A 25,306-nucleotide genomic window follows, 5' to 3' on the forward strand; every position below is an offset into this window, starting at 1 on the left:
GAATAGGCTGCATGTATAAAAATTTACAAATAAAAATGCAACAAAAATAATCAATGAGAAGCTGTAAACTTAATCTTTCAAGTTTTTATTAATCAAGAATTTCTTATACTGCCTTATGACAGATTGCTTTTTAAAGCTGAGCATTACAAAAGCATTCTTCTGAATTGAGAAAAAATCATATAAAATAAATCCTACATTGCCATAGCAGTTTATAAATGCCCAGCAAGTGGGCATGTTTTAGAAAATTAATTACCAAAATGCATTACTTATTGGACCCATTCACAGTGAAGTGTTTCCAAAGAGACACTATTCACAGTTAAGCAAGAAAATAAAGTCAGGTTTTCATTGTAGTACCGCACTTAAATAACTACATGTGAGAGTCTCATCTCCAAATAAGCCCAGCTTATTTTCACTTTTTGGTATTTATTTTTTGTGTTCTCTGTTCTTTCATAAATCGTTTCCTATATTCACCCCAAGGCACTATGATTATCAAAACACAGGCTTGAGAAAAATACACTGAAAAAAATTTTCTGGTTGATGTTTGGCATTATGATGCCTTGCCAGGTTTCATCATTCATATCATGTCATATAGAGTAATGCAGTCTGATTGATGAAACTCACTGGGACTCATCACCTTTCATGTGTTTGCTGAAGAATTTAAAGGTATCACACAACCTTTGGACAGAATTCAAAGAGGCACTACACAGGAAAGAAAGATTTTGCTATTTTATTTTATCATTGAGATATAATTATTATTTTTTTACTCTTTGGGATTTAAAAAAAAAAAATACTTTTTTTTTGAGATTGCATGGATCATACAATTTTTAGTCTCCATTGGGAAATCTCTGTTAAATACTTTCAACTTTAGACTGAAGTCAACAGTAAAGCATACATGTCTTATTATAGCTTTATTATTTGGCTGCAGATTAGTACTTATTCTGCAAAAAGCCTTTTAGGGTTACAGAAATTGAGAGAAAAGTTTATTCCGTTTAAGTCTTTTAGAAATGCTCATTCATTTAGAAATATCATAATCTTCCCTTCATTCTGTGGGATAATATATTTCTTCTCTAATAAGATGATGGAAGGCTTAACTTAAAGTGGGCCCTAGGGATTTAAAGCATAATATTTTAAAATTAGCCTTTTATAGTCTCATTATAAGATAGTTTACTAATGAAATTTGATTTCAAGATAAGATGATTATCCAGAGATTAGAAAGAATGATCTCAACTTCATTCATTACATTACTTCTGAATAAACACACAAGAAGACAATAATTTTCAAGTGGTTTTTGAAAGTAAATTACTTTTTCAAATTACAATTACAAAACACCTTAATTTGTGTTTCTAAAGAAACTGCCCAAAATGTTGGACATTAGGCTATTTAACGGACCATAACTTTTATTTAAGTTCATAACCTAAATGACAACACTTTGAACCTGATAAATCCTCCAACATGCATATTTTCTTTGTAATATTTAAACGCTGTCTAAATCTTTCGGGTTTTGTGTGTGTGTGTGTGTGTGCAAGTAATTATCAATGTTTTTGCTATTTTAACACTAAAATTAAAGTTTTCTAGTTGCATGAAAAAGACTTTCTTTGAAAATCCAATGCTAACTCTTGTTTATTTTTTATTTTAGCCACAGAAAGAAAATCATTTACTTTTACAAACGACTCTAATAGTGAGGTTCTCTGGTAGGACTCAAGTCCTATTTTTTTATAAAGGCTTGAAGTTGCTAGTAATGTATTTCTTAGTTTTACAGACCAGAAATGGATATCTTGTCATAATCATCATAAACCAGAACCATTTTATACTTTATACACACTTAAACTTTCAAACTAGTAGGTTTATTTCAAGCTCTGTAAAGCAGGCACCCCCAGAAATAGACTCATCTAAAGCTAAACATCTCGGATTGCTGAAGCAATTCAAGTTTTGTATCTTATTCTAGATTATGAGTGGATAGCTCAAGTCCATCCTAAATTCACATCAGATTTTATTAAGAAGTCAAAGTTAAAATGTTTATCTAAACCAAACATAGGTAATATTTTTTTTAATAATCTAACATATTTCTAATATCAAATTAGTTACTTTTTAATATATACGTATATAACAATGACAGTAAAACACCAATGAGAATTTTTTTCTTATTTTATTGAACAAATGTTGAAGTCAAGATAAAGTTTCTACTTACTACACTTCAGCTGAGCCTCCTAAAGTAAAGCAGAGTACATACCCTTAATTCACATGTAAGTTAGACTTGATACTTTGTACACAGAAAAAACAATCATAATATATAACAATAGTTTTTATCATTGTGAAGGGGCATTACCTAAATAAACGGCATAGGTTTCACAAAACAATGGTTAATGGTAACACATAAAGCCAAATCACTGTGGCAAGGGTGATTTGTACCACAGTTGGTTCTGCAGATTTTAAATTCTAATCTGCCTTTAGAGGAATTGATTTTTAGATTATGGTCAAGCAATCACTGATGATGAGAAGACTTTTTCTTCTTCAGTGGATGAAAATTTTGTAGAAGATTGGTAGGTTAATTATTACTAAGGATAATTAAAAAAATAATAAAAAATAGAGTTTACATCCATTTAGATACTTCATTATTATCATACCTGTCACTTTCAGTCTGTCCGCTCCAATGACAATCTCATCTTCATCTGCAGAAAACAATACTTTTCCACCTTCACTTGCCCTCACTTCAAATCTCTTACACTGAGCCTCCACAGCATCAGCCCCTGAAATCAAGGAAGTGAATGTTTCGTCTAAGATCTTTTGTAAGATTAAAAGTAATCACCACCACACATGGAATAACAAAACATATCAAATACATGAGGGTTTTATAAAATACTTGGCTTTCTATAAGCCTGGTAGGTAATTTGTATTATAAAATATTGCTTAATTAATTTATAGAGTAACTATTTCATTATTGTATATGAGAATAGAATTTAAAGTAACTATGAAAAACACCTATTTCTGTGTCGTGTAAAAGTCAACAGAAGAATTTAGAATGCACTTAAACTCTGAGATCTTGAAATGCCAATTCAGATAGAGCTTTCTGGGGTTTGCTCATCTTAAATTGCATTTCTTGCCAATGGAAAAAAAGATAACATGTAAGCTTGTTCCATAAAGACCAACAAATCAACACAGCAGAAAAAGGTATTTTTCATTCAGTTGTACTGCAAACTTGAACAGGGGAATAACAAAACAAAAGAACACAAAAAAAAATCAAAAAGGATGAACTGAGATATCACAGTTTATCTCATACTCTAGGAAACAAAACTTCCATGTGTCTCAAAACTACAAATCCCTAAAATAACTCTGAAATCAAAGAGACTTATGGAATTGCATCTAACAGTTCAATAAAAAAAAGTTTGCAGATACCAAAACTCTGTTAAATTTACTATGCTTTTCAAATCAAAAGCCTTATCCTTATTCTTCAGTGTTTTGTCTGCCAAATTGTTTCTGAATATTTTATTTTATTTTATTTTATTTTATTTTATTTTATTTTATTTTTAAATGAAAGTGAAACTTTACTTCTGAAAACGGTGTTGAAAAACAATGAACTGCATATAGCACAACCTGTTATAAGGTAAATTAATAGGTTTCAGGGCAATTTTCTCATTGATCCCTAACTAGATTTTTAATGTACACCTGGAATGACTCATCAATCTATTTGGATAAAAATTATGGGGAAGGTACTATAGACAAAGAAATCCATGTATACCATTTCAGTATATCAATCTAGTTTATAGGTTTGTAAAAAACAACTGCTTCCATAATGTGGAATGTTTCAGTTTAATATGCAAATGCACAGTATCAAAACGTATAATAAGAAATATAAAAGCTTTAATATCTAATTTTGGATGAGGAATTGTCATACTAGCCTTTAATTTGCAGAAGCACCTAAAAAATCGAAGCAACAATTCCTGTTACTTTCAGACGGACTTGCATTCGTACTGTGAAAAAATTCTGGTTATTTTTAATTCACGAATGTAAAATGAAAATGAAAAGAAATTACACAAATACTTATGATGCCTCATTTTCTGGAAGTCAGACATGGTTATTCTGTTGCAAAAGCGTAAAATGGTATTTTCTCTCTCTTTATGTACAATTGAACTTTATTTTAAATGTGATAATGAGGTGGTTGGCTACGCTTTTAAAAAATACCAAATTTTTGCAAAGACAGACAGTGACAGATTTCAGATAATCTGAGGTTAGCCATGAGATAAACACTACAACTCTCAAACATTCCAGGATGCTCAATAATAATAGTTATAACAAAGTCTAGCTGTCCATCAGGATAAATGTAATCACCATACATATTCATAGAATCATAGAGTCATAGAAAAGTTTAGGATGGAATAGACCTTAAGATGATCTAGTTCCAAACCCCCTGTCATGGGCAGGGACATCTGCCACTACATCAGGTTGCTCAAAGCTTCATCCAACCTGGCTTTGAACACTTACAGGGATGGGGCATCCACAACTTCTCTGGGCAACCTGTTCCACTGCCTCACCACCCTCAATGTAAAAAATTTCTTCCTTATATCTAATCTAAATCTCTCCTCTTTCAGTTCAAAGCCATTGCTCCTTGTCCTATCACTACACGCCCTTGGAAAAAGTCCCTCTCCAGCTTTCCTGTAGGCCCCCTTTAGGTACTGGAGAGCTGCTATAAGATCACCCCGGAGCCTTCTCTTCTCCAGGCTGAACAGCCCCAACTCTCTCAGCCTGTCTTCATAGCAGAGGTGCTCCAGCCCTCGGGTCATCCTTGTGGCCCTCTCTGGACTTGTTCCAAATGGTCCATGTCCTTCTTATGTTGCGGACCCCAGAGCTGAATACAGTCAGTATTCCAGGTGGGGTCTCACGAGAGCAGAGTAGAAAGGGAGAATCACCTCCCTCGACCTGCTGGTCACACATACATAGGCGTCTTACTGAATTCATGCATTACTCTTAAATACTTTCCAAAGGTCAGTGGTGGTGTCCGTTACAGTGTTGCTCCCAAGCACATCTGAATTATCAGTTTAAAATGCTAGCATTTAGTTAGCAATGCATGCTAGCAATACAGTTGGGAATGATACTCTGTTCTTTTACACTGCCATAGGTGAAGATACCTTTTTATAAAGCTGTGAAATACATATTTATATTTATTTGCTATATTAATGCTTATTTTGTGAAACTCAGTGAGATCTGGGCATCCTCAGGCCTCTGGGGAGTTCAGGACACTGTTGTGTATCTGTCCAGTAACAGAAACAGAGGAGGTAATTAGAAGGTCAATTTTTTTTTTTTTTTCCAATTTTACTTCTTAGTTTGCAAATATGTTTCTACATTGTTTCGCAAAACAATTCCATTGCAAAATAAATCACATTGTTGTTGACTATATCCAATTACTCTATGAAAATGAGACAATTACATAACTCAGATTACTGTAAGAACTGTAATAAAACAGATTATATTACTATTTAATTCATTTGGAAGAGGGAGAAAATATTAAAAAAATTATAGACTGGTTTAAAATACATTTTGCCAATGTTTTCTCTGGAGGGGGAAAAAACAGGCCTGTTACTAAGTTGTTCAGGTTGCCTTATTAAAATTGTGTACTGAAAGGTTCAAAATCAAGTAGCCTTACTATAGTATACAGAGAAACGACTTACATTTTACACTGTCCAGGTTTTATTCATTGATACATATTTTCTTAATGCTTCTATTGAATTTTTTTTAAGAATTGAAAAAATCCTGATATTATCAAAACATTCAATTTTGATATACTTTTGGAATTGCATTTACTTTTGGTATGGAAATGTTTGTTCTTAATTTTGAAATATTTAAAGGGCATACAATTAAAAGGCATTAATTTAACGCAAAATTTATGAAAGTCATATTAAAATTGACCTGAAATATATTCCTTTGAAGAAAAATCAGAAGCAATCATTTCTGTTTCAGTTATAAGTTTGATTTCAAAATCTCAAAGCCCCTCTGTTATTGTATATTTATTTTTCTGAAGTCTAGTTTTCAATAATTTTGTAAATTTAATTCTATTCTAAGATAGGTCTTAAAAAAGAACATGTCACACTTCACAAGGCTGTATTTTGAATCACTGTTGGAAAGAATGGGTAAGAATTCTGTTGTAGAAGTAAGTTTCAGTTAACAAGAAATATGAATTTTATTTTAAAACAATAAGCTCATGGTTTCAGGTTGCTTAAAAACAACATAATGTTCTATGTGAAACTCTTGCATACCAGAACATACGGTCAAATATAGCACTTGATACTATCACAATAATCAAGAAGATCACACACTTTAAAGTCTTTAAACACCACTGTATACGAAGCATGGTACTCTTATTTCCCTCATTTTGCAGAAGGAAAAGATGTTGCACAAGACATAAGGGTACCATCAGTCCCTAAAATGCAGATAGTTCCTACTGGTAAGTGCATTCATGGTGCTCAGTACCTGGTCCCTTTGCATGTGCCAGACTGGTGCGGCATCACATGGGCTGATGTGCCCACCAGGCACCCTGCCCAAGTGCTTGTGTTTCCTTTGGAGGGAAACTGCAGCAGTGAGGAGGGAGAGCCCATGAGTCACTTCAACAGAGAGCATACTTCAGTCAAGTTTTGGGGAAACAATCTGAGGACAAAAAGCTGAAAATCCCTACTACCACCTCTAGATAAAGGTCAGTCAGGATATTTGTGCTATTATAGGTAATAAACCCAGGCAGACTGAGTACATTCTCCTTTATGTGAAGCATTGTCTGGAGAGCTGTTTGTAAAAAATACCATCTTCATTTATGGAGACAGGTAATGAGAACATAAAAAAGGGGACAAACTTTTTAGCAGGGCCTGTTGTGATAGGACAAGGGGTTAACGGTTTTAAACTAAAAGAGGGCAGATTTAGACTAGATATAAGGAAGAAAATTTTAAGGATGAGGGTGCTGCAATACTGGAACATGTTGCCCAGAGGGGTTGTAGATGCCCCATCCCTGGAACATTCAAGGTCGGGTTGGACAGGGCTCTGAGCAATCTGATCTAGTTGAAGATGTCCCTGCTCATGGGAGGGGAGGTTGGACTAGATGACCTATAAAGCTCCCTTCCAACACTTATAAGTGCTTCCAGAAACCTTGCGGTTTGAAGGAAGATGTCCGAGATAACATCAAAGTCATTGCTAAATTATTGATGACAAAATAATTGGTAGCTTCACGTTTCCAACACAAACTATTCTATAATTCTATGAAAAAAAATCAAAAACATTCCACTCAATGGATTAGAAAAAAAATAATACAATACAACCAGTGTTTATTGTCATGGCCAGGAGACTTGCTTTTTAACAGTGATGGGTAGCAAAGCAAGGAGTCCACCACAGTGTCCTGCCTGCCTGACAACAGCTGCAGCATCCTGCAGGGACAGGTAAGCAAAGCTGAAAAAGGATGGAAGGTTGAACCTGTCCTTGTCTTTCAACCATAGTATGGGTGAGGAAACCAAAGCATAATCACAGATAACTTAATACTAACTCGTTTCATCTTTATTTAAGAGCTGATGATTGCTTAGCTGCCTAAAAGTAAGTGGCATTATAAGTACCGTGATGCTGTTAATTTACACTCATTAAAGTTGTTAGTTCTGCAAAGAAAGATTAACAGAAAACATGAAAGAAATCAAAGAGAAAAAAAGACCTGTCACATTTTTACTCATTATGTAACACTGCAAGTAACAGCCTGTGTTTCAATAACGGCCTTTTAAAATTTGCAGTATATTTAGGATAACAGCTTTTCACAAAGACTGACTTACAGAACAATGATCTGGAGCTTCTACAAAGAAATGCATATACTTTAGAGGCCCAGCATTTACGCTTCTTCAGCATCATATTGTATAAAAGTATACCTAGAATTCAGCTAGCCCAAAATATCATTACAGGATATAACTCTATTTTTTAAGGCTAAAAGAAATGGGCTTTTTACTTTATGTTGCACTCAGGACTTAAAAGTGCATCGCTTAGTATTACTCGCTTACTGCTGAAACAATGGTTAGTGTATTCAAGGCACTTGAGAGATTGCAAAGATTGCTAGAGATAACAAAACATAATACATGTTAAATGTGTCTCTTTGACGTAGAACCGGATGTGAATGTTACAAAAACAGTTTTGAAAAGTTAAACTGCCTGCAGAGTAATCAATGCTATCAAAATGGAATTCTGTTTCATCACATTTTCATTTCCCACTTGAAATAAGTGCAAGCACTTGCATGTGCAATGTATTAGTGTATTATCTTCTTAGCTGTAATGCAAATTGCTGTGTTCCAGAAACACTCTACAAACATACACGTCTCATAAAATGTCTGAATCTTTAATAGTACTACTAATACAAATGATGAGAATCACCTCTTAGAATATCATGCATAAACAAAGCAAATATTTTTTGAAACTTTTAGCTCAAACTTCCAGAGCAATCATACTATCCACTGTGCTGACTTTCAGCAAATCATATCTGCTGAATAATGCATACTTCAATCCAGAGAAAAATGCAAGAAATTCTATCTTCCAAATTCTATTTGGAAAGGTAATTTCTACCAAACACACGGCTCTCTGAAAAACTTTCTGGCTGTGCTACTTTATACTATACTACAAACCTACTTCATACTACAGATGCAGTCACCTTCTTAATAGTTTATCAGGAGGATGAGATGTCCACAGCAAACTCTTGTTATCTCATGTCCAGGAAAATTATTTGCTTGTAAATTCAGTTGTATAATACCTAACTAAATTATTAAGTTTCTGTGAAATTCCATTCATTTAGAGTATATAGATTAAAAACATACATTTTATATTCATCCATACATTGTATATAATGATGGTTTATAACACAAGCTTGTTGCATAGCAGTTGCATAATCAAAACTATCATTAAATTAGCTATATTAAAAATGGTACAAAGCATAAAATTATTCATCTTAGGTATAGTGAAGATGTGTTAAATGAAAATGTTGGGCAGTACACACAATATGGATATAGAAAACTATAGTACTATAACCCAGATTATATAGAGATTAAATTTCAAGACAAGAACTGTGACCATTTTGAATTTGTAGTGTCTAGCTTGACTTATTAAATAATAGCATAATAACAACCACCAAGAATACATGCTTTTATCATTTTGCTTTTTAAAGTCGATTCCTTGTACTAGTATACTATTACTCGGGAAAACAAATTATAACCACTACTTGGAATTATAATAAATACTACCAAGAACTCACCAGTTTTCCAAGGTTAGAGGTGATTATAAAGATACAATTTTAAAGATGGAAGGATAAACACTCCATTTACCAAATACAATTTAATGTTGACCAGGTAAAAATCTTGATTTGCATAATATCATAATCACATGATATAAATGTAAACTGTTGGTGGTTGTTATTAAGAGATGAAATAAAATTTTCTGTATGTGATAAGTGTGCATAGGTAGTTTGGGTGGTTTGTGGTGGGTTTTTTTTCATTACTGCAAAGCTTATTGCTGTGGAAATTGTTGCTCATCCTTGGTAGCATACAGTAGGTTTTTTCACTGTTTGGAGAGCATGTACAGTCATTACAGCTTGCTGGCCAGTTTAGATTTTCCCTACCAGCAGACTGAACCTCTTCTCAGCTAATTTGCTTTTTCATGCACGGTATCATTTTTTTTTGTTTGTTTGTTTGCTGTGGAAAAGGATATTCAGGTTTGAGGTATTTTTTTTTTTTTTATTGATTATTTTCTACAAAACTCATCTCCTTTCCAATTTTCCATAAAACGATATAATAGAGGTAATAATGCTTGTATGAGACTTGTGAACGTAAGAAGTGATGTAGAAAGTCATTAGTGTGGACACAAGACAGACAAACTAAAAGTCATAAATAATTTCTTTAATTGCAACACTGTCCACCCAAACATTAATTTAGATTTAGTTTTTAGATTTTTAAGAATGTATGATACTGCTTATTATTCATTTAGCACACAAAATATATTTAGAATTTTAACCCTATTTATTAAGAAGATCATATGTTCTTTCTTTCTCGGTAGTAAAGCACTCCACTACCACTACAACGAAAGTAACACAAATGTTAAAAAAAAGGTGAACCTAAGATTTGCTTTGCTTTGTCTTCTGGTCTGTTTGCAGCCATCTACAGTGCATTTCCATTCATTCTCAACCTACTGAAACATAAATTGAAACTGAGATGCATGAGGAATAGTAACTATCAGCAATACTAAATACACAAGAAGTTACATTTTTTCTCTTCTGTTGATAAAGACTTTTTGTGTGCTTATATCAGATGAAAATGAACACTAGCAGTTGTATCTGGTTTCTAAATCACCTTCTGAGTCCACCTGGCAGACAACAAATTCAAATAGAGAAATAGATAAAAATCAACCACTTTAAATTAAATATAGGGCCTAGAATTCAAAGGGAATTATCATGAATTTATGATCTTTGTAAATGCAAAACATAATGAAATTCTGTCTTCTGATTCTTCAATGAAAAATGAGTTATTTAAACATTTATTAAATGCAGGATATTTTGGATGACAAAGAAAGTTACTTTTATGAGAATGTGTTGATGCTTCTGAAATAGAGATAAAAGAGATAAAGCGTTTTTAATAAAGATTCAACTCCCAGCTACGTCTAAAATTAGTATTTGTGAAATATAAACCTAGATAAAATTTTCTTACTATTCACAGGAATGTTATATATTATATTATTTTGGCCACCAGAGGTCTCAGAAATTTTTCAGTGAATGCAGATGCAATAATGCAAATGAAGGACTCATACCAGCTGAATAGAATCATTGAGATATTTAAATAAAGAGAGCTTTCAGCTGAGAGCAAGACATCTACACAAGCAAACATTCGTGGTAATCAGAATATGTTCTGCATTCTTTTTGCTGAGGAAAGAAAGGGACCGTTTTTGCTATACCAAAAAAGGGGGAAAGTAGCAGTTAAAAAAAAAACCTAGCTGGGTCTGTCAATAGTTGATAGCTATGCTGCAGAGATGTCAGAAAACTACTACTTTTAGGAGAGGTTGACCTTTGAGGTTTCCTGGGCTAAATGATCACCTACTCAGACAAGGGAAGCTGGAGCAAGAGCTAGGTCAGAAGAAGCAGTGCAAATATTTGTTGTTACCTTTTTTAGCATCAGATTACAATGAACAATATCAGCTGTCAATATAAACTATTAGCATGGAGATGAGCCACACATTTATGTAAGAGAAATATATATGAAAAAAAGAAAAACAAGTAGAACCGTCTGAATTAAACAGGTACGGTGATGGTTCTTCCTTCTTCATGATCTACAGACCATTGGTATCCATAAAAGTTTAGTGGTATTACAGGTTTAGAACCTGGTCAAATGAAAGCTCACAGGAAAATTCTGCCCTCCTGGAAAGATCTTACTTCTAAGAACCTCATGAAAAGACACACCTAAAATATTGCCTGTCACCTTTGCAATGGATAGAATACATCCTTCCTTCAGTCTGCTTTCCTGATGCATCTTCATGGTGGAACCCCAGGTGCGAAAATACATATGAAAGTTGTATAAAAGTTGCAGCAGGCAGCACTCTCCATGCTACTTCTATATAAGGCCACAAATGCACAAGAGTAAGCCTGTACATCTCCTCCTACTATCCCCATCACATGGTATTTTCTGTTGGAGACTTTCAGAAACTACATGGCTAAACAGACATTTGGTCTGATCTGATACAGATGTCCATAGGCTTAATCAGATATGAGCAATACATATGAATGAATGAAAGTAAAATATGCTTCTTGAAGGTTGTTTGAGCTTTAAGTTAACAAATTTATTTTGCTTCTGTAATGGCTAAAAGCATGTGCATTATCTGCTGCTGTGGCTCAACTAACAGACTGTAACTTCAACTACAGTGTCAATCACTTATATGGGTGCTTAGATAAGAAAGCTAAGCAAGCCAAAGGAAAATATGCCAGGCACCCAATGTGTGTGTAAGACTTCAGTCTGCATGTTTTGCTCTATTTATAATCTCATTAGGTTTAGTTTATTCAAAACATGATCTAGACAGTTGAATTGAGGCTTGCGGCAAGTACAATGAGTTTTCTATCTGACTGATTTTTCTCATAACACCATTAAAATATCATAAACATATATGTGCTGGGTTTACATGGTGGGATACAGGTAGCAGTAAAAGGCTGCAGGCATAGGCCCTGTGAGGAGCTGCGAGAACCTTCCTTGGCTCCAAGTTGGATCTGTCTCTGGCCGGGGCTGAGCCAATTGGTGCCTCTGTGAATAACCATGGAGATTAATGGTGGAGCAGAGACCCATCCGCAACCCATGGAGGACCCCATACCACAGTGGGTGGCTGTGCCCAAACGAGACTGTAGAGGACTGTCTTCTGTGGGAAAAGACTCTATGCTGCAGGAGATTAACTGTGGAGCAGAGATGCATCTACAGTCTGTGGAAAACCCCACCCAGTGCAGGTGGCTGCACCTTAAGATGCTGTGACTCCGTGGGAAAAGCCTGTGCTGGAGCAGTCTGATGGGTAAGGACTGGATTCTGTGGGAAGGACTCATGTTTGAGAAGTTTGTGGAGAACTGTCTCCCATGGAAAGGGACCCCATGTTGGAGCTGGGGAAGCGTGTGAGGAGTCCCCTCCATGAGGAGAAAGGACGGAAGCAGAAATGTGTGATGAACTGACCGCAAACCCCATTCCCCATCCTCCTGCACAGCTTGGCGGGGGAGGAGGTAGAGCCAGGAAGAAGGGAGGGGTGGGAGAAGGTGTTTTTAAGATCTGGCTTTGTTTCTCATTATCCTCTCTGAATTTGATTGGTAATGAATTAAATCGATTTGCCTCCAAGCTGAGTCTGTTTTGCCCGGGGCCATGGTTGGTGGGTGATCCCTCCCTATTCCTATCTTGACCCTCAAGACTTTTGTTATATTTTTTCCTGTCCACACCACCAGGTGGGAGAACTGAGTGGCTATGTGGTGCTTAGTTACCACCTTAAATATATTTAAGATTTATATTTAATTTACATATTATTTATATATTGTTGTGGTTTAGCCCAGCCAGGAGCTAAGCTACCATGCAGCCACTTGTTCACTCACCCTCGGTGGGGTAGAGAGGAGTAAAACATAACAAATAGTCCTGAGGGTACAGATAAGAACAGAGAGGGATCACCTACCAACTATGGCCCCAGGCAAAACAGACTTGGCTTGGGGACAAATCAATTTAATTCATTAACAGTTCATTCAGAGAGGATAATGAAAAACAAACCCAGATCTTAAAAAAAACACCTTCCCCTCACCTCTCCCTTCTTCCTGGCTCTACCTCCTTCCCCCAGTGGTGCAGGGGGATGGGGAACAGAGCAGATGATTTGCAGGTCAGGTTGCCACACATTGTTTCTGCTAATCCTTCCCTAAAAGGGGGAGGACTCCTTACACTCTTTTCCCCTACTCCATTGGGGCCCCTCCTCACAGAAAAATAGTCCACAAACTTCTCCAACATGAGCCCTTCCCCCAGGATGCAATCTTTACCCATCAGATTGCTCCAGTGCAGGTTTTTCCCATGAAGTCACAGCTTCTTAGGGCGCAGCAACCACTCCAGCATGGGGTCCTCCACAGACTTCAGAGGCATCTCTGCTTCATTGTCAGTCTTCAGCAGCGTAAGGAGTCTTTCCCATGAAGACAATCTTCTAGGAACTCCCTTTGGCACAGGCATCTCTGCTCCAGTGTGGGGTTATCCATAGGCTGCAGGTGGATCTCTGCTCCATCGTTAATCTCCATGGGCTGCAGGGGAATCTCAGCTTTGGCACACCTCTTTCCACTCCATCTTCTCTGACCTTGGTGTCTGCATAGTTGTTTCTCTCAGATCTCAGTCCTCTCTCTGCTGCAGCCACATTGAGCCTGACCAGCCCGACAAACCTCGGCAGCCCTGGCAGGACAAACTCCACCCAGCAGGCACCCTGGGAGCAGGACACTTTGGAGCTCTCCAAGCTGCACTGCTGAAGCCATCTCCAGTCAAGTGACAACAGCCCTCTCTTCACCACAGGTCTTTTGTTCCCTTCTTAAATAGGGCATTCGCAGAGGTGTTAATTGGCTCAGTCTTGGCCAGTGGGGGAGGGGATCTGACCTGGCCAGAGGCCAGTCCGACTGGTTTTGGAGCCCAGGAAGCTTCTTGCAGCTTCTTACAGAGGACATCTCTGCAGCACCTTCCCTGCTACCAAAACCCCATTACATAAACCCAGCAGAAAAATAAATAGCAATACCTAGAAATTGCTAAATTTGAAATTAAATTATTAAATGAAATATATTTAAACATAAAGTTAATAATAAAGACATTAAATTATAAATAAATACTTATCATATTTTTTTTTTATTACCAGCCTTAGTGCATTATCTTTGCTATGGATGTTTTCTTCTACTGTCCAGAAATCCTTCTTTGTGACACCAGTAAATAGCCACACTACATCAAATTCTTCTTATAGCTGCCATTATCAACTTAGCTTTCATTGACAAGCTCAAAAGTTCAGCTCATGCAAACGAATTAATTATAACTCCAATGTATTTTGGAGTATTCCAAAATGTGAGTGGGAACAGAAAGTTTATCAGTTTTTGTTCCTCATGATGAATGCAACTTGAACAGTACCAAATCTTAAGAGAATTTCCAAATTTTCAGCATTATCCTCAATTTTGGCATTTTTAGCTTTCATTTTTGGTTTTTACAACTGAAATCATTCATTAAGCTGATCATATATACCTTTTGGAAGCTGAGTCTTACTGAAACAATCTGTGCATTATATTCCCATACAAAATCAGTGGGAAAGTTTCCATTGTCTTTGTTAGCTGAGTTAGGTTATAAGGTTACTGTTATGTTGTTTGGCCACTGCATGTATTAAGAAAATCCAAAGTTGCCTATTAAGTAACTGAAGTATAATATTTACAGTGCATTCTACTGAAAAGAAATGAGAGTTAAAAAAAGACAGAACAATACATAATATGAAGTACCTGACTACATGCTGTGCTTAATGAACAGCACATTCAAATCAAATAGCAGAAGCATGCACAAGACAGTAAGGAGAGAATGAAATTTCTTCATTACATAGACAAAACTTAAAGGCAAAATAGGAATGTTGCATTTCTCCTCAGGAAATAGAACATCTTGCAGATTATAAGGTGATTCATTCCTCTCTCAAACTGTTTCTGTTTATGTATTTCCTTTAGGTCAGACTTTTAGTCTGACTTTTCTGTTGAATGTTCTAAAAATTTCCCAGAAATTCTACTGAAAATCAATTATCTGTAAATCTCTACAACCTTCCTTTTCCCTTTTCTTAAAAACAGATCTCATATTTGACCTTTTGCATCCTCTGAGACCTTATCTCTCATCCACATACTCTCTAAAATAATTGCTAATAGTGCAAGTATCTTTCTGCTGCCTCCTTTATCATACTACGGTGAACTGTATTGGAACTGAAATTGAATGAAGTGAAATACATTCACGTTACCTAAAGGTTCCTTCCCTTTTCTCTTTCAGATTTTAGCCTGAGACCTTTTTTACTGTTGTGTATCTTGCTTTGTGAAGATTTAAAAAAAGAAAAGCATTTCAGTTTTGTCTTTCTTACTGGTAATATTCTCTGCAGGCATTAGACACAGTAATTCTGCAATTTGTTTCTACTGTGTAGGCATTTTGAACATTTTGGTTGTTTATTAATGTAAGTTAAAAGTTAACTTAAATACTTTTACTTGCATTATCTATATACACTTATTCAGAGGTTAGTTTTCACTCTTCCTTTTTTTTTCTTTCTTTCTTATTTTTTTTCCCCTCCAGATTTTATTTAAAAGATATGAATTCTTTTTCCAGGTGCTTTTGACAGTTTTCCATAGACTTCAAATATAACTAGTTGTGACTAGAAGATATTGAATAATATTATTCATAATGTACTGAGTTAGATCGTTATAAGTTTTCTGAATGCAAATCAAACTTTTTGAGATATTATAAACAGACTATTGTCCTCAGCTGTTGTTTTATGGGGTCACCAGAGATACAGCCAGGAGCAGCCTGAGGAGTATCAAGGATTACAGAGCCCTGGGAGTGGCGGCAAGGGACTCTGGAGCGCAGGTAGTTTTTCCGTCAGTCCTCCCAGTCAAAGGGAAGGGGTTTGAAAGGGCCAATAGAATCTAGTGAATCAAAAAATGTTTACAGGACTGCTGCCATTGCCAGGGGTTCAGCTACTTAGACCATGGGACTCGATTTGAGGAACTTGGTCTACCTGGGGGCTGATGAGGTCCATCTGTCAGTACAGAAGACCACCTTTGGTCATAGGCTTGCCAAGCTGTTGAAGAGGACTTTAAAATTGTCAGAAGAGAGGAACCTCAATTCATCCTACTCTAACCAGTTTGATGCCAGCACCAGTAACAGATGCCCAGAGCCTTGAGAAGGATCACAGGTCAGCAGGAGAGCACCTGAAGAGCAGCAGAAAGGAATTCCAGCCACTCCAGCCAGTAAGTTAACTTCACTGAGGGCACAACTTAAATGCCTCTATGCAAATGCATGTAGCATGGGGAATAAACAAGAGGAGTTAGAAGTGTGTGCATACAGGGTTATGATCTTAATGACATCACGGAGATATGATGGGATGGCTCCCATGACTGCAGTGTAGGAATGGAAGGGTACAGGCTCTTTAGAAAAGACAGTCAGGGGAGAAGAGGAGGAGGTGTCTCCCTTTATATCAATGACCATCTGGAGTGCATGGAGCTCTGCCTGGGTACAGATGAGGAGCAGAATGAGAGCTTATGGGCTAGGATTAAAGGGAGGGCAGGGACAAGTGATGTTATAGTGGGGGTCTGCTACAGGCCACCTGACCAGGAAGACCAAGTGGATAAGGTTGTCTATAGACAGATAGGAACAGCCTTGTGTTTATAAGCTGTGGTCCTCATGGGGTATTTCAACCACCCCGATATCTGTTGGAGGGACAACACAGCAGGGCATAGGCAATCCAGGAGGTTCCAACCTAAAACATTTTATGATTCTATGAATAAATAATTGAATTCATCACATTTTGAGAGAAGACGACTAAAACACAGGATAAAAGCTACCAGAGTACTCAGAAACTAGCTTGCAAGAGAAATGTTAAAAAAAAAATAATTATTTTTTCAGCAAATACTGATAGCTACAACATTGGGAGGACTAGAAAATCTATGCTGAAGTTATCTATGCAAAATGTATAAGCATTTCATATAATGATGCTTTATCTGAGAAAGATTTAATGAAATAATGTACAAAATATTAAAAGGTACACAGGATTTATCTACAAAAAGGCTACAAATGGGTAGTACTGGGTAGTAAAACAAGATTAAAAAATTATAGCCTGATGATCACAAAATGAGAATTTTAAACCTTCCTGCTACATGGTAGATTGGTGAACTGCGTTTGCTGATTTCTGAACAACTAGCATCAGCTATGATGATAACACAAGAAGATGATGGCTTAGTCCAGCTCTCAGGATATTTGTATTATCCATTTAGGAAATTACTTGTCTCCTTGCCCTTGACAGTGGGACAAGGGCCAGGAAAGCTGCAGAGGCAGGATAAAAGCAGATTTGGGCTCTTAGCTTCTGGAAGCGTCTCTTCTGATTAAGGTTCTCAATGGAGTTCATTGCTGACTTGTGACACAGAAGATGCAATTCAATTCACAGATGAAGACATCTACCTCAGATTCCTACCCTGCTGACACTTAAATTCTGCTTCTTTATCTGTGATTTGAATCACTCTCAGATTGTCTATCTTTCAAATACATCGCTTACCAAAGCTATATTGATACCCTTGGGAGTAAGATCTTATGGTAATGGAATAAGTTTCATGGAGAAATCTGTAATGTCCTCAAAAGAATGTATGATTTTGTATCTGGAAAGAAATCTAGCCTAGATGCAGATGGATGTATAAAATCAGAGGCAAGACCTGCAGCACAGGTGGAATTTTTGTCTGGATTGCTGAAAGCTTTCGCTTTGGCAATATGGCAAGCCAACTAGAATCACTCAACCACAGAGAAAAGTAGATGTGGTAAATTAGTATCTGGCTTCATATATAATTCCACAGAGAAAATAAGTTAAAAGCAAACAAAATCCCAAACCAAAACCAAGCAAATAAAGACCCAGAAAAGATCAAATTACAGACACATTAGCAAATTTCCCCTTCCTTCTTAAAAGACAGGTGAGTGTTATAACCATTCCATCATCCTCTTCCATAATAGAAAATCACTTTATACATTCCAGAAGCAAAATGGGTAGGAAGCTTTGAGTGTCTGACAGCTGTAAGACGATAAAAAGTCCAGATGCCTTGATAATAGATGTGAGAGAAGAGCAACAAAACAGTTTCTCTAAACAAAACATCTGTGCAAAACATCATAAAAGAAAACTCATAAAGTTTTTGGACTCTGATTTTGGAATAAGTTATTTTAAAGGCAATGTAGTCCTTAATTTTGATTTGGAAAAAATGCTCACTCTGTACTATTTTGATCTATAACTGATGTTAGTGATTCAGTGAGTGATAAATATTCCCAGCGACTAATTAATTTCAGATTTATGGAATGCTTTTCATCACAGGAAGAAATCTAGTCGAAATTTTAAAATATTCAGCTAATCACTAATTCAGTGCGATCTGTTCATAATTCAGCTGCAACTGCAATATTTATTACCCTAAGAATAACCTAAGGAAAAAGAAGGTATTTTCAGAAAAATATTTATGTATTAGAGAAATTTTAAAAATCCATATTAAACATACCTTTAAATTTCTTTCACATGCTTGAGAGAATTATGTCAACACAGCTCTGCTCATCTAGACTGACACAATTAATCATCTCTAGTATTGGCATAATATGGAATTTGAAACTCCATACTATTTTGAATGGAGGCAAAATAATTAAAAGGCAAATAAACATAATTATCTTGATAAATAAGTACAATAAACAAGTTATGCTCTAGTTATGGATATTAACTGGTATTTTCCATTTTGTTGTTAAAGTTTCAGTGTTATACATTGAAGTTGATTTCGGAACTGCATATTTTTATAGGACTCAGACAAAGCAGTGCAATAAATATAAACTTAGACATCAGTGTTTTTAAAAACACACAATAATTGTAACATAGCAGTGAGATGCAATTTCTGATAGTCTACAGATGTGATAGGAAATTCTAGAAAATATAAGGGTTTTAATTTATTTTTTTTAATACTAGTCATCTAACAGATATGAATTAGAACTTGCAATCTAAGAGGTTCATGATCTTGCACGGACACGTAATTTTCATGGACAAACAGACAAATGTTTCCAAGCCTGACTATCCACTTGCAAAAATTTTTCACATATAGAAACAGGCTAATTTCCCACAGCCAGCTGAGTAAGATAAGTGATAGAACTCAGATTTTTTAAAGATAAATTAGTTGAACAAAGACTCTAAGTCTACAATCAAATTATTTCTCACTAGTATATTTGATAAATCTCTTTGCTGTCACTTCAACATCTTTAACGGTAGCAGCATGATGTTGAGTTCCTTCTTCCAAGCATTCTCACTGTAGCAGTGAGATCTACACTCTGTAGTGAGTGTAGATCTCACTGCTCTTCTGCTTCTCATTTATTTACCCTTATTTTGTCCTTCACCTAAGCCACTCCTATTAGAACAATACATTCTTACAGATATCAATGAGCTGTTTGAACATCTGGAAAAAAATAAAGGCATAAAAATAATATCTTAATATCCTGTCAGCAACTTGCTAAAGGTCCAGATGCTGCAGGTAATTTAATAATGCTTACCACCCAGCAGCAGCCTTGTGAATGTCACAACGTACACACAGCATCTGTTTTTGCAGTTAAATTAAATATTAGCAGGTAATAAAGCTAAAGACAAATAATTAGAACAATCTTTTGAAGATGTATGCTGATATCCCTCAAAACCTACTTTTGCTGAGGTGAACAGCTCTGGTACCTTCACAATCCTCAGTGGAGCGCTTTAGCTCTGGGACTATCCCACCTTCCCAGATACCCAAGAGGTACGAGGTTCTGCAAGTAGAACCAAACAATAACGAGGACAATGGTTCATCAAGCTTGGAGGTGTTGCCAAGGTTAAGTAGGTGTACACCCTGTGTCAAAACTACTTTCACAAAGGAAAAAAGATGACTCATTTTCATAGGAGACTCCTTTCTGAAGCGAATAGCAGGCCCAGTATGCAGTCTGGACTTACTTCTTAGAGAAGGCTGCTGCCTCCCTGGACAAAGATGTGAAGAGAAAGCTTCCTACTGTGGTATGGCTCTCAGATTATTATCCATTATTGATTTTTCAGGTAGGCAGTGATAAAGTTGCAAAAAGAAGTCCAAGAGCAATGAAGAGACACTTCAGAGCCTTGGGACAACTGGTTAAGAGATCTGCCACGTCAGTGGAGGTAGAGGATGGAGATCCTTTGAGAAGAGAAGGCTCCAGGGAGACCTTCTAGCAGCCTTCCAGTACCTAGAGGGGGGGCCTACAAGAAAGCTGGAAGGGGACTTTTTTACAAGGGCCTGTAGTGATAGGACAAGGAGTCATGGATTTAAACTGAAAGAGAGTAGTTTTAGATTAGCTATAAAGAAGAAATTCTTCATTCAGAGGGTGGTGAAGCACTGAAAGAGGTTGCCCGAAGAAGTTGTGGCTGCCTCATCCCTGGAGGTGTTCAAGGCCAAGTTGGATGAGGCTTTGAGCAACCTGATCTAGTGGTAGGTATACCACTGTCCATGGCAGGGGGGTTGAAACTAGATGATATTTAAGGTACCTTCCAACTAAAACCTTTCTACAATTCTATGAGGTGCTGGAGCATATCCAAAGAAGGGCAACAAAGCTTGTTAAGGTTCTAGAGCACAAGTCTTATGAGGAGCAGCTGAGGGAACTGGGGTTGTTTAGCCTGGAAAAAAGCTGAGGGGAGACTCTATTGTTCTCTACCACAACCTGAAAGGAGGTTCTAATGAGGTGAGTGTTGATTCCTTTTCCCAAGTAACAATCAATTGGACAAGAGGAAATAGCCTCAATTTGTACAAGGGGAGGTTTAGCTTGGATATTAGTAAAAATTTCTTCACCGAAAGGATTGTCAAGCATTGGAACAGGCTGCCCAGGGAAGTGGTTGAGTCACCGTCCCTGGAGGTATTTAAAAGACATGTAGATGTGGTGCTTAGCGACATGGTTTAGTGGTGGACTTGGCAGCACTAGATGTACAGTTGCACTCGATGATCTTGAGTATCTTTTCCAACCTAAACAATTCTATGATTCTAAATACCTCTATTTCTTTGACTTTTGGGATCTCTCCTTTACAAAAAGAAATAATTTCTCCTTCCCTGCTCTGAACACTTGAGTAGCACCTATGCTGTCTGTATTGGCCAACAGCATGTGGGTAACCACAGCAGGACAGATGGCAATGGATTAATGTTTAAACACTAACACTCTGTACCACCATGTGAACCACTAATGACCTCCTCCCACTCAGACTCTACTTCTACAATTAAATTCAGTCACTGCTTGTATTTCTGTGTCCCCTGGTAGGGAACAGTGAAAAAAAATATATTTTAATATTGAGGATAAAATATTTGAGAATTGAAATAGAATATCCTTTTTCCTAGTTTTCAGTGCCAAGTTTCCAGAAACAGCAGAAACATCCAGACTTGCATTTAAAATACAGTGGGGTAAAATAAAAAGCCTACAAAGCACAAAAGTAAGTGAAGGATCGCTGTAACGCTGGCAAAATAGCCACTGATAATTCAAATTTACTTCAGCGTATGTCCAGTCTCACTACGGATGCTCTGGAATCAAAGTTAGCATTGAGATGAAACATTAAGCTGAGGCCGATATGATATCTAGCATATCGGACACCCTTCTGCACAGGGTCACCGCTGCACTATTGTTCCCCCTCCACAATCACTGCCTGGAAAACATTGATATAGTGTTCCCTTTCAGCCTTTTCCCATCATCTCTAAAGTGACAGTGGGTATAGAACATTAACTATTGCTGTCTCATGAGAAGAGAGGCCTGTGGGTGCTTCTTTTCAGAAGGTTATCCTTCAGAAGCTAAGCATGTGGCTAGTCCTCTGCGTGCCTGGCTATTCCTGACAGCACCAACTGTCAGCAGCTGGGACCTGAGGCTTCATTTGAAGTCTGGCTTTCAGCAGGCTGCCTGAGGGAGACCTGCTACTTGTCCCTCTTCCTCCCCTCCATGGATTTATTCTGTACCCCTTCAAAAGAATCAAAGAATCCCTGAATATCTCCAGCTGGATCATTGACTCCAACTCCCTGCTCCTCGCAGTACTACCTTAAACTAAACCATATGACTGAGAGCATCATTCAGACGCACCTTGAACTCCTACAGGCTTGGTGCTGTGACCAGTTCCCTGGAGAACCATGTTCTGGAGACTGACTACTCTCTCAGTGAAAACCCTTTTCCTGAAGTCCAATCTGGACTTCCTTTGATGCAGCTTCACATATTTTCACAGGTGTAAAAGAAAAAATGTCCAATTTCATAATAGCAGCTCAATAAAAATTAAGATTTATAGTGAATATATATAAGAAAATTGGAGCGGTTGTAGAGAAAAAAGAAAATACACTGCCCAATAGTTGCATACACCTTGGAGGATATCTAAAGTCTAAACTTAAGAATGCATATTCTGACTTTGAAAACGCATCTTTCCCTCCATATATTTGTCCTTTCTAAACAAGTTCTAGATTATGAAAAGAAAAACACATTGAAAAACAGATACCGGACCTCAAAATCCCTTCCAAACATAAACGATGAATAAATTTAGAAAAACATAGAGAAAATAACCCGCATGTATTTTGTCTATGCTACAAATATCATATAGAAAAGTATCAGACTAGTTATAAAAGTATGGGATTTTTTTTGTCTGTCAGTTACAGACAGCAAAAGATGCTCTCCACGTTAGATCAATACAACTTCAGATATGAACTAACACGAGCTGTACCTTGTATCCGAGGTAGAAATAGTCTTGCTGAGCTCAGACTGAGGGAAAGAAAAAGAAAAGAAGAAAAGTTGTATCAAGACTCAAAGGTTAAAAACTTCCGGAGTCTGAAGAAGGCAGAAAGAAGAAAAAAAATATACTGAACGCAGAAATAAAAGGAAGAGGTCTCAAGACTTTTGAAAGCATTGATGTAGTGTTTAAATAATTTTTTAAAAAAAGTTATTTTTAAGTTATTATTTTTAAGATTCAAAGAAGATTATGCATAACATGCTAGTAAGGATGGTAAAACTTAAAGCAAGAAATCTTATATCCACAGTATAGACCTTCTTTGCTACCCTGTTTAGACCAACAGTGCGCAAGCACTCTCACCCCTGAAATAAGCACACAGAAAGTGAACAGAATTTAATTATTGTCCTAATGCTTCTTACATGTGTGTTTATTCATGGGAGAATTTTTTAGTTCTTGACATATCAACTGACAAGATACGCTCTTTTATTTCAGGAAGGAGATTTCAGGTTAAATAATGGCCATACCTATCAGAAAAGGTTACTACTTTGTCCTAGTAAGTGACAGAGAAATAGCTTACTACTCTTTATTTTTATAGCACGGTTTTCATGTGGCAATTCATAAGGGAGATGTAAGATATATTTTACACCATAGGGTATTTCAAATATTAAATAGCAATGTAATGTTATGTCTGCACATAATATATAATAAAAGTGTCATAAAGATGTGAAAGATATTGCTTAAAAATTGAAAATGTACCTAAATGATTAACAGCAATCTGAAGTACTGTTTAAAGTACTATTATCTATCTCTCTCTTTCAAAGAGATCTTGTTACCCAGGCACAAACTGGATTGCAAATGGTTGATGATACCAAGTATATTTAATAGCTTTATGAGTTAATTGTGCAATGGATGTATAAAAAAAGTATTATTTTTCAATCCAGTTAATGCAAAGGCTAGTCCCAAGAGGCTAAGTTCACCACTGCAGAATGCCAAATGTATGTATGCAGATTAAGACAGAGAATGATGCAAATAATTTACAAGTGAAATAGAAGTAAAAACTAGAAAAGACTTGTTTGCAACTGCTTTTTACTAGTCCATTAACTATTACTGCCTCTTGATGCTGAATCAAAATAAACAGGTTGAGAGGATTTCTGTTATTGGAAAATGACTTAAACAGAGAATTGCAGGAGAAATATGGATGAATTTCAAATAAATAACATATAAATTTTTAAAAGGCTACTCTGGAAGACCCATCAAAGTGCTGGCAAAGAGGCTGAAGTTTTGACATATTTTCAGAGCTTCACATTTTCCTAATATCGCTCTTCAAGATAATTAATTAATTAATGGGAGTAAACTGTCATGATAGTTTAGCCATCGTCATTAGGAGAATATCTGAATATATTTTATGTGAGCTATCACAAAACCTGCTATAGCACAGATGGTTTGTAAAAAGACTTTGGATTCCAGAGACTAGACAGAGAGAAACAGAAGCAACGTCACATTGCTCTGTAAATGATGAGGAGGGATGAGACTCAGATTCCAGCTGGACATTTTAAGTGTTATGAGCAACATGGCTCACTTTCCAACTGCCTCTTGGATCATCTCGCACACTTTGCCAGGATCAGATGTAAAGCCATATGGTCTCTCAGGCAACGCTCTGGGATCAGTGATTCCAGAAGCTGAAGGAGATCCTTTAACTCTGCAGTTAAGTACAATGTAGCTAGGCCGTACTAAAAAAGGGCAAGTTATCTGACATTTACTTCCATGTAAAAGATCTGAAAATGAATTTGTACCACAGACTAGCAGATGAGCTGTATTTTCACCTCCTAATAAATGGTTTATATTCCTGTACTTGGAAAGAGTGTTTAGCTGGCTATAAAATTTTGGTAAGAATCATTATACTGTAAAATTTGTATACTCAAAATGTATAATATTTTGCAGTGTAAGTTATCTAAATACTCTCTGAATCAATAAGTAACTGACTTAAAACAAGGGAACACATTAGACAACAGAGTAATTTTCAACAGAAAAGTCCATTTAAGGTGTAAAAACATCTGAAAAAATGCAAGCGACGCAAGTAAGTTAGCATAGAAATTATAGATTCTGTGTTTATTTTTTTTTTGAATTACAAAAGGAAGAGGGAGTGAATTAACTATAAGTTGAAAACCTCTGCTACTTTGGTAAAATGCCCCAAAAGATTTTAAGCTATTATATATTTAGCCTGAAGTTCAATATGAAATACTCCTGTTTGTACATCACTGCAAAAGCTGGCCTACTAGTTCCTCTAGATATGGTAGAAGTGAATTTCCTGCATTTCTGATTTCCACATATTA

General features: G+C 36.3%; 1 protein-coding gene across 3 annotated transcripts in view; it reads right to left on the minus strand.

Annotated features, from left to right (window-relative positions):
* The window catches only part of SGCZ (sarcoglycan zeta), a 238,090-nt gene that overhangs the window by 48,009 nt on the left and 164,775 nt on the right, over positions 1–25,306 (minus strand). For 2 of the 3 annotated variants that reach the window (XM_086611720.1, XM_086611721.1), the window contains one exon: positions 2,625–2,747. The exons of the other annotated variant lie outside the window; for it this stretch is intronic. In XM_086611720.1, the coding sequence (XP_086467846.1) occupies positions 2,625–2,747 (123 nt within the window). The remainder of the gene's footprint in view (positions 1–2,624; positions 2,748–25,306) is intronic. 3 annotated transcript variants of the gene reach the window in all.

This window comes from Tauraco erythrolophus, chromosome 5 (assembly GCF_009769465.1).
Source record: "Tauraco erythrolophus isolate bTauEry1 chromosome 5, bTauEry1.pri, whole genome shotgun sequence".
Classification (NCBI taxonomy): Eukaryota; Metazoa; Chordata; class Aves; order Musophagiformes; family Musophagidae; genus Tauraco; species Tauraco erythrolophus.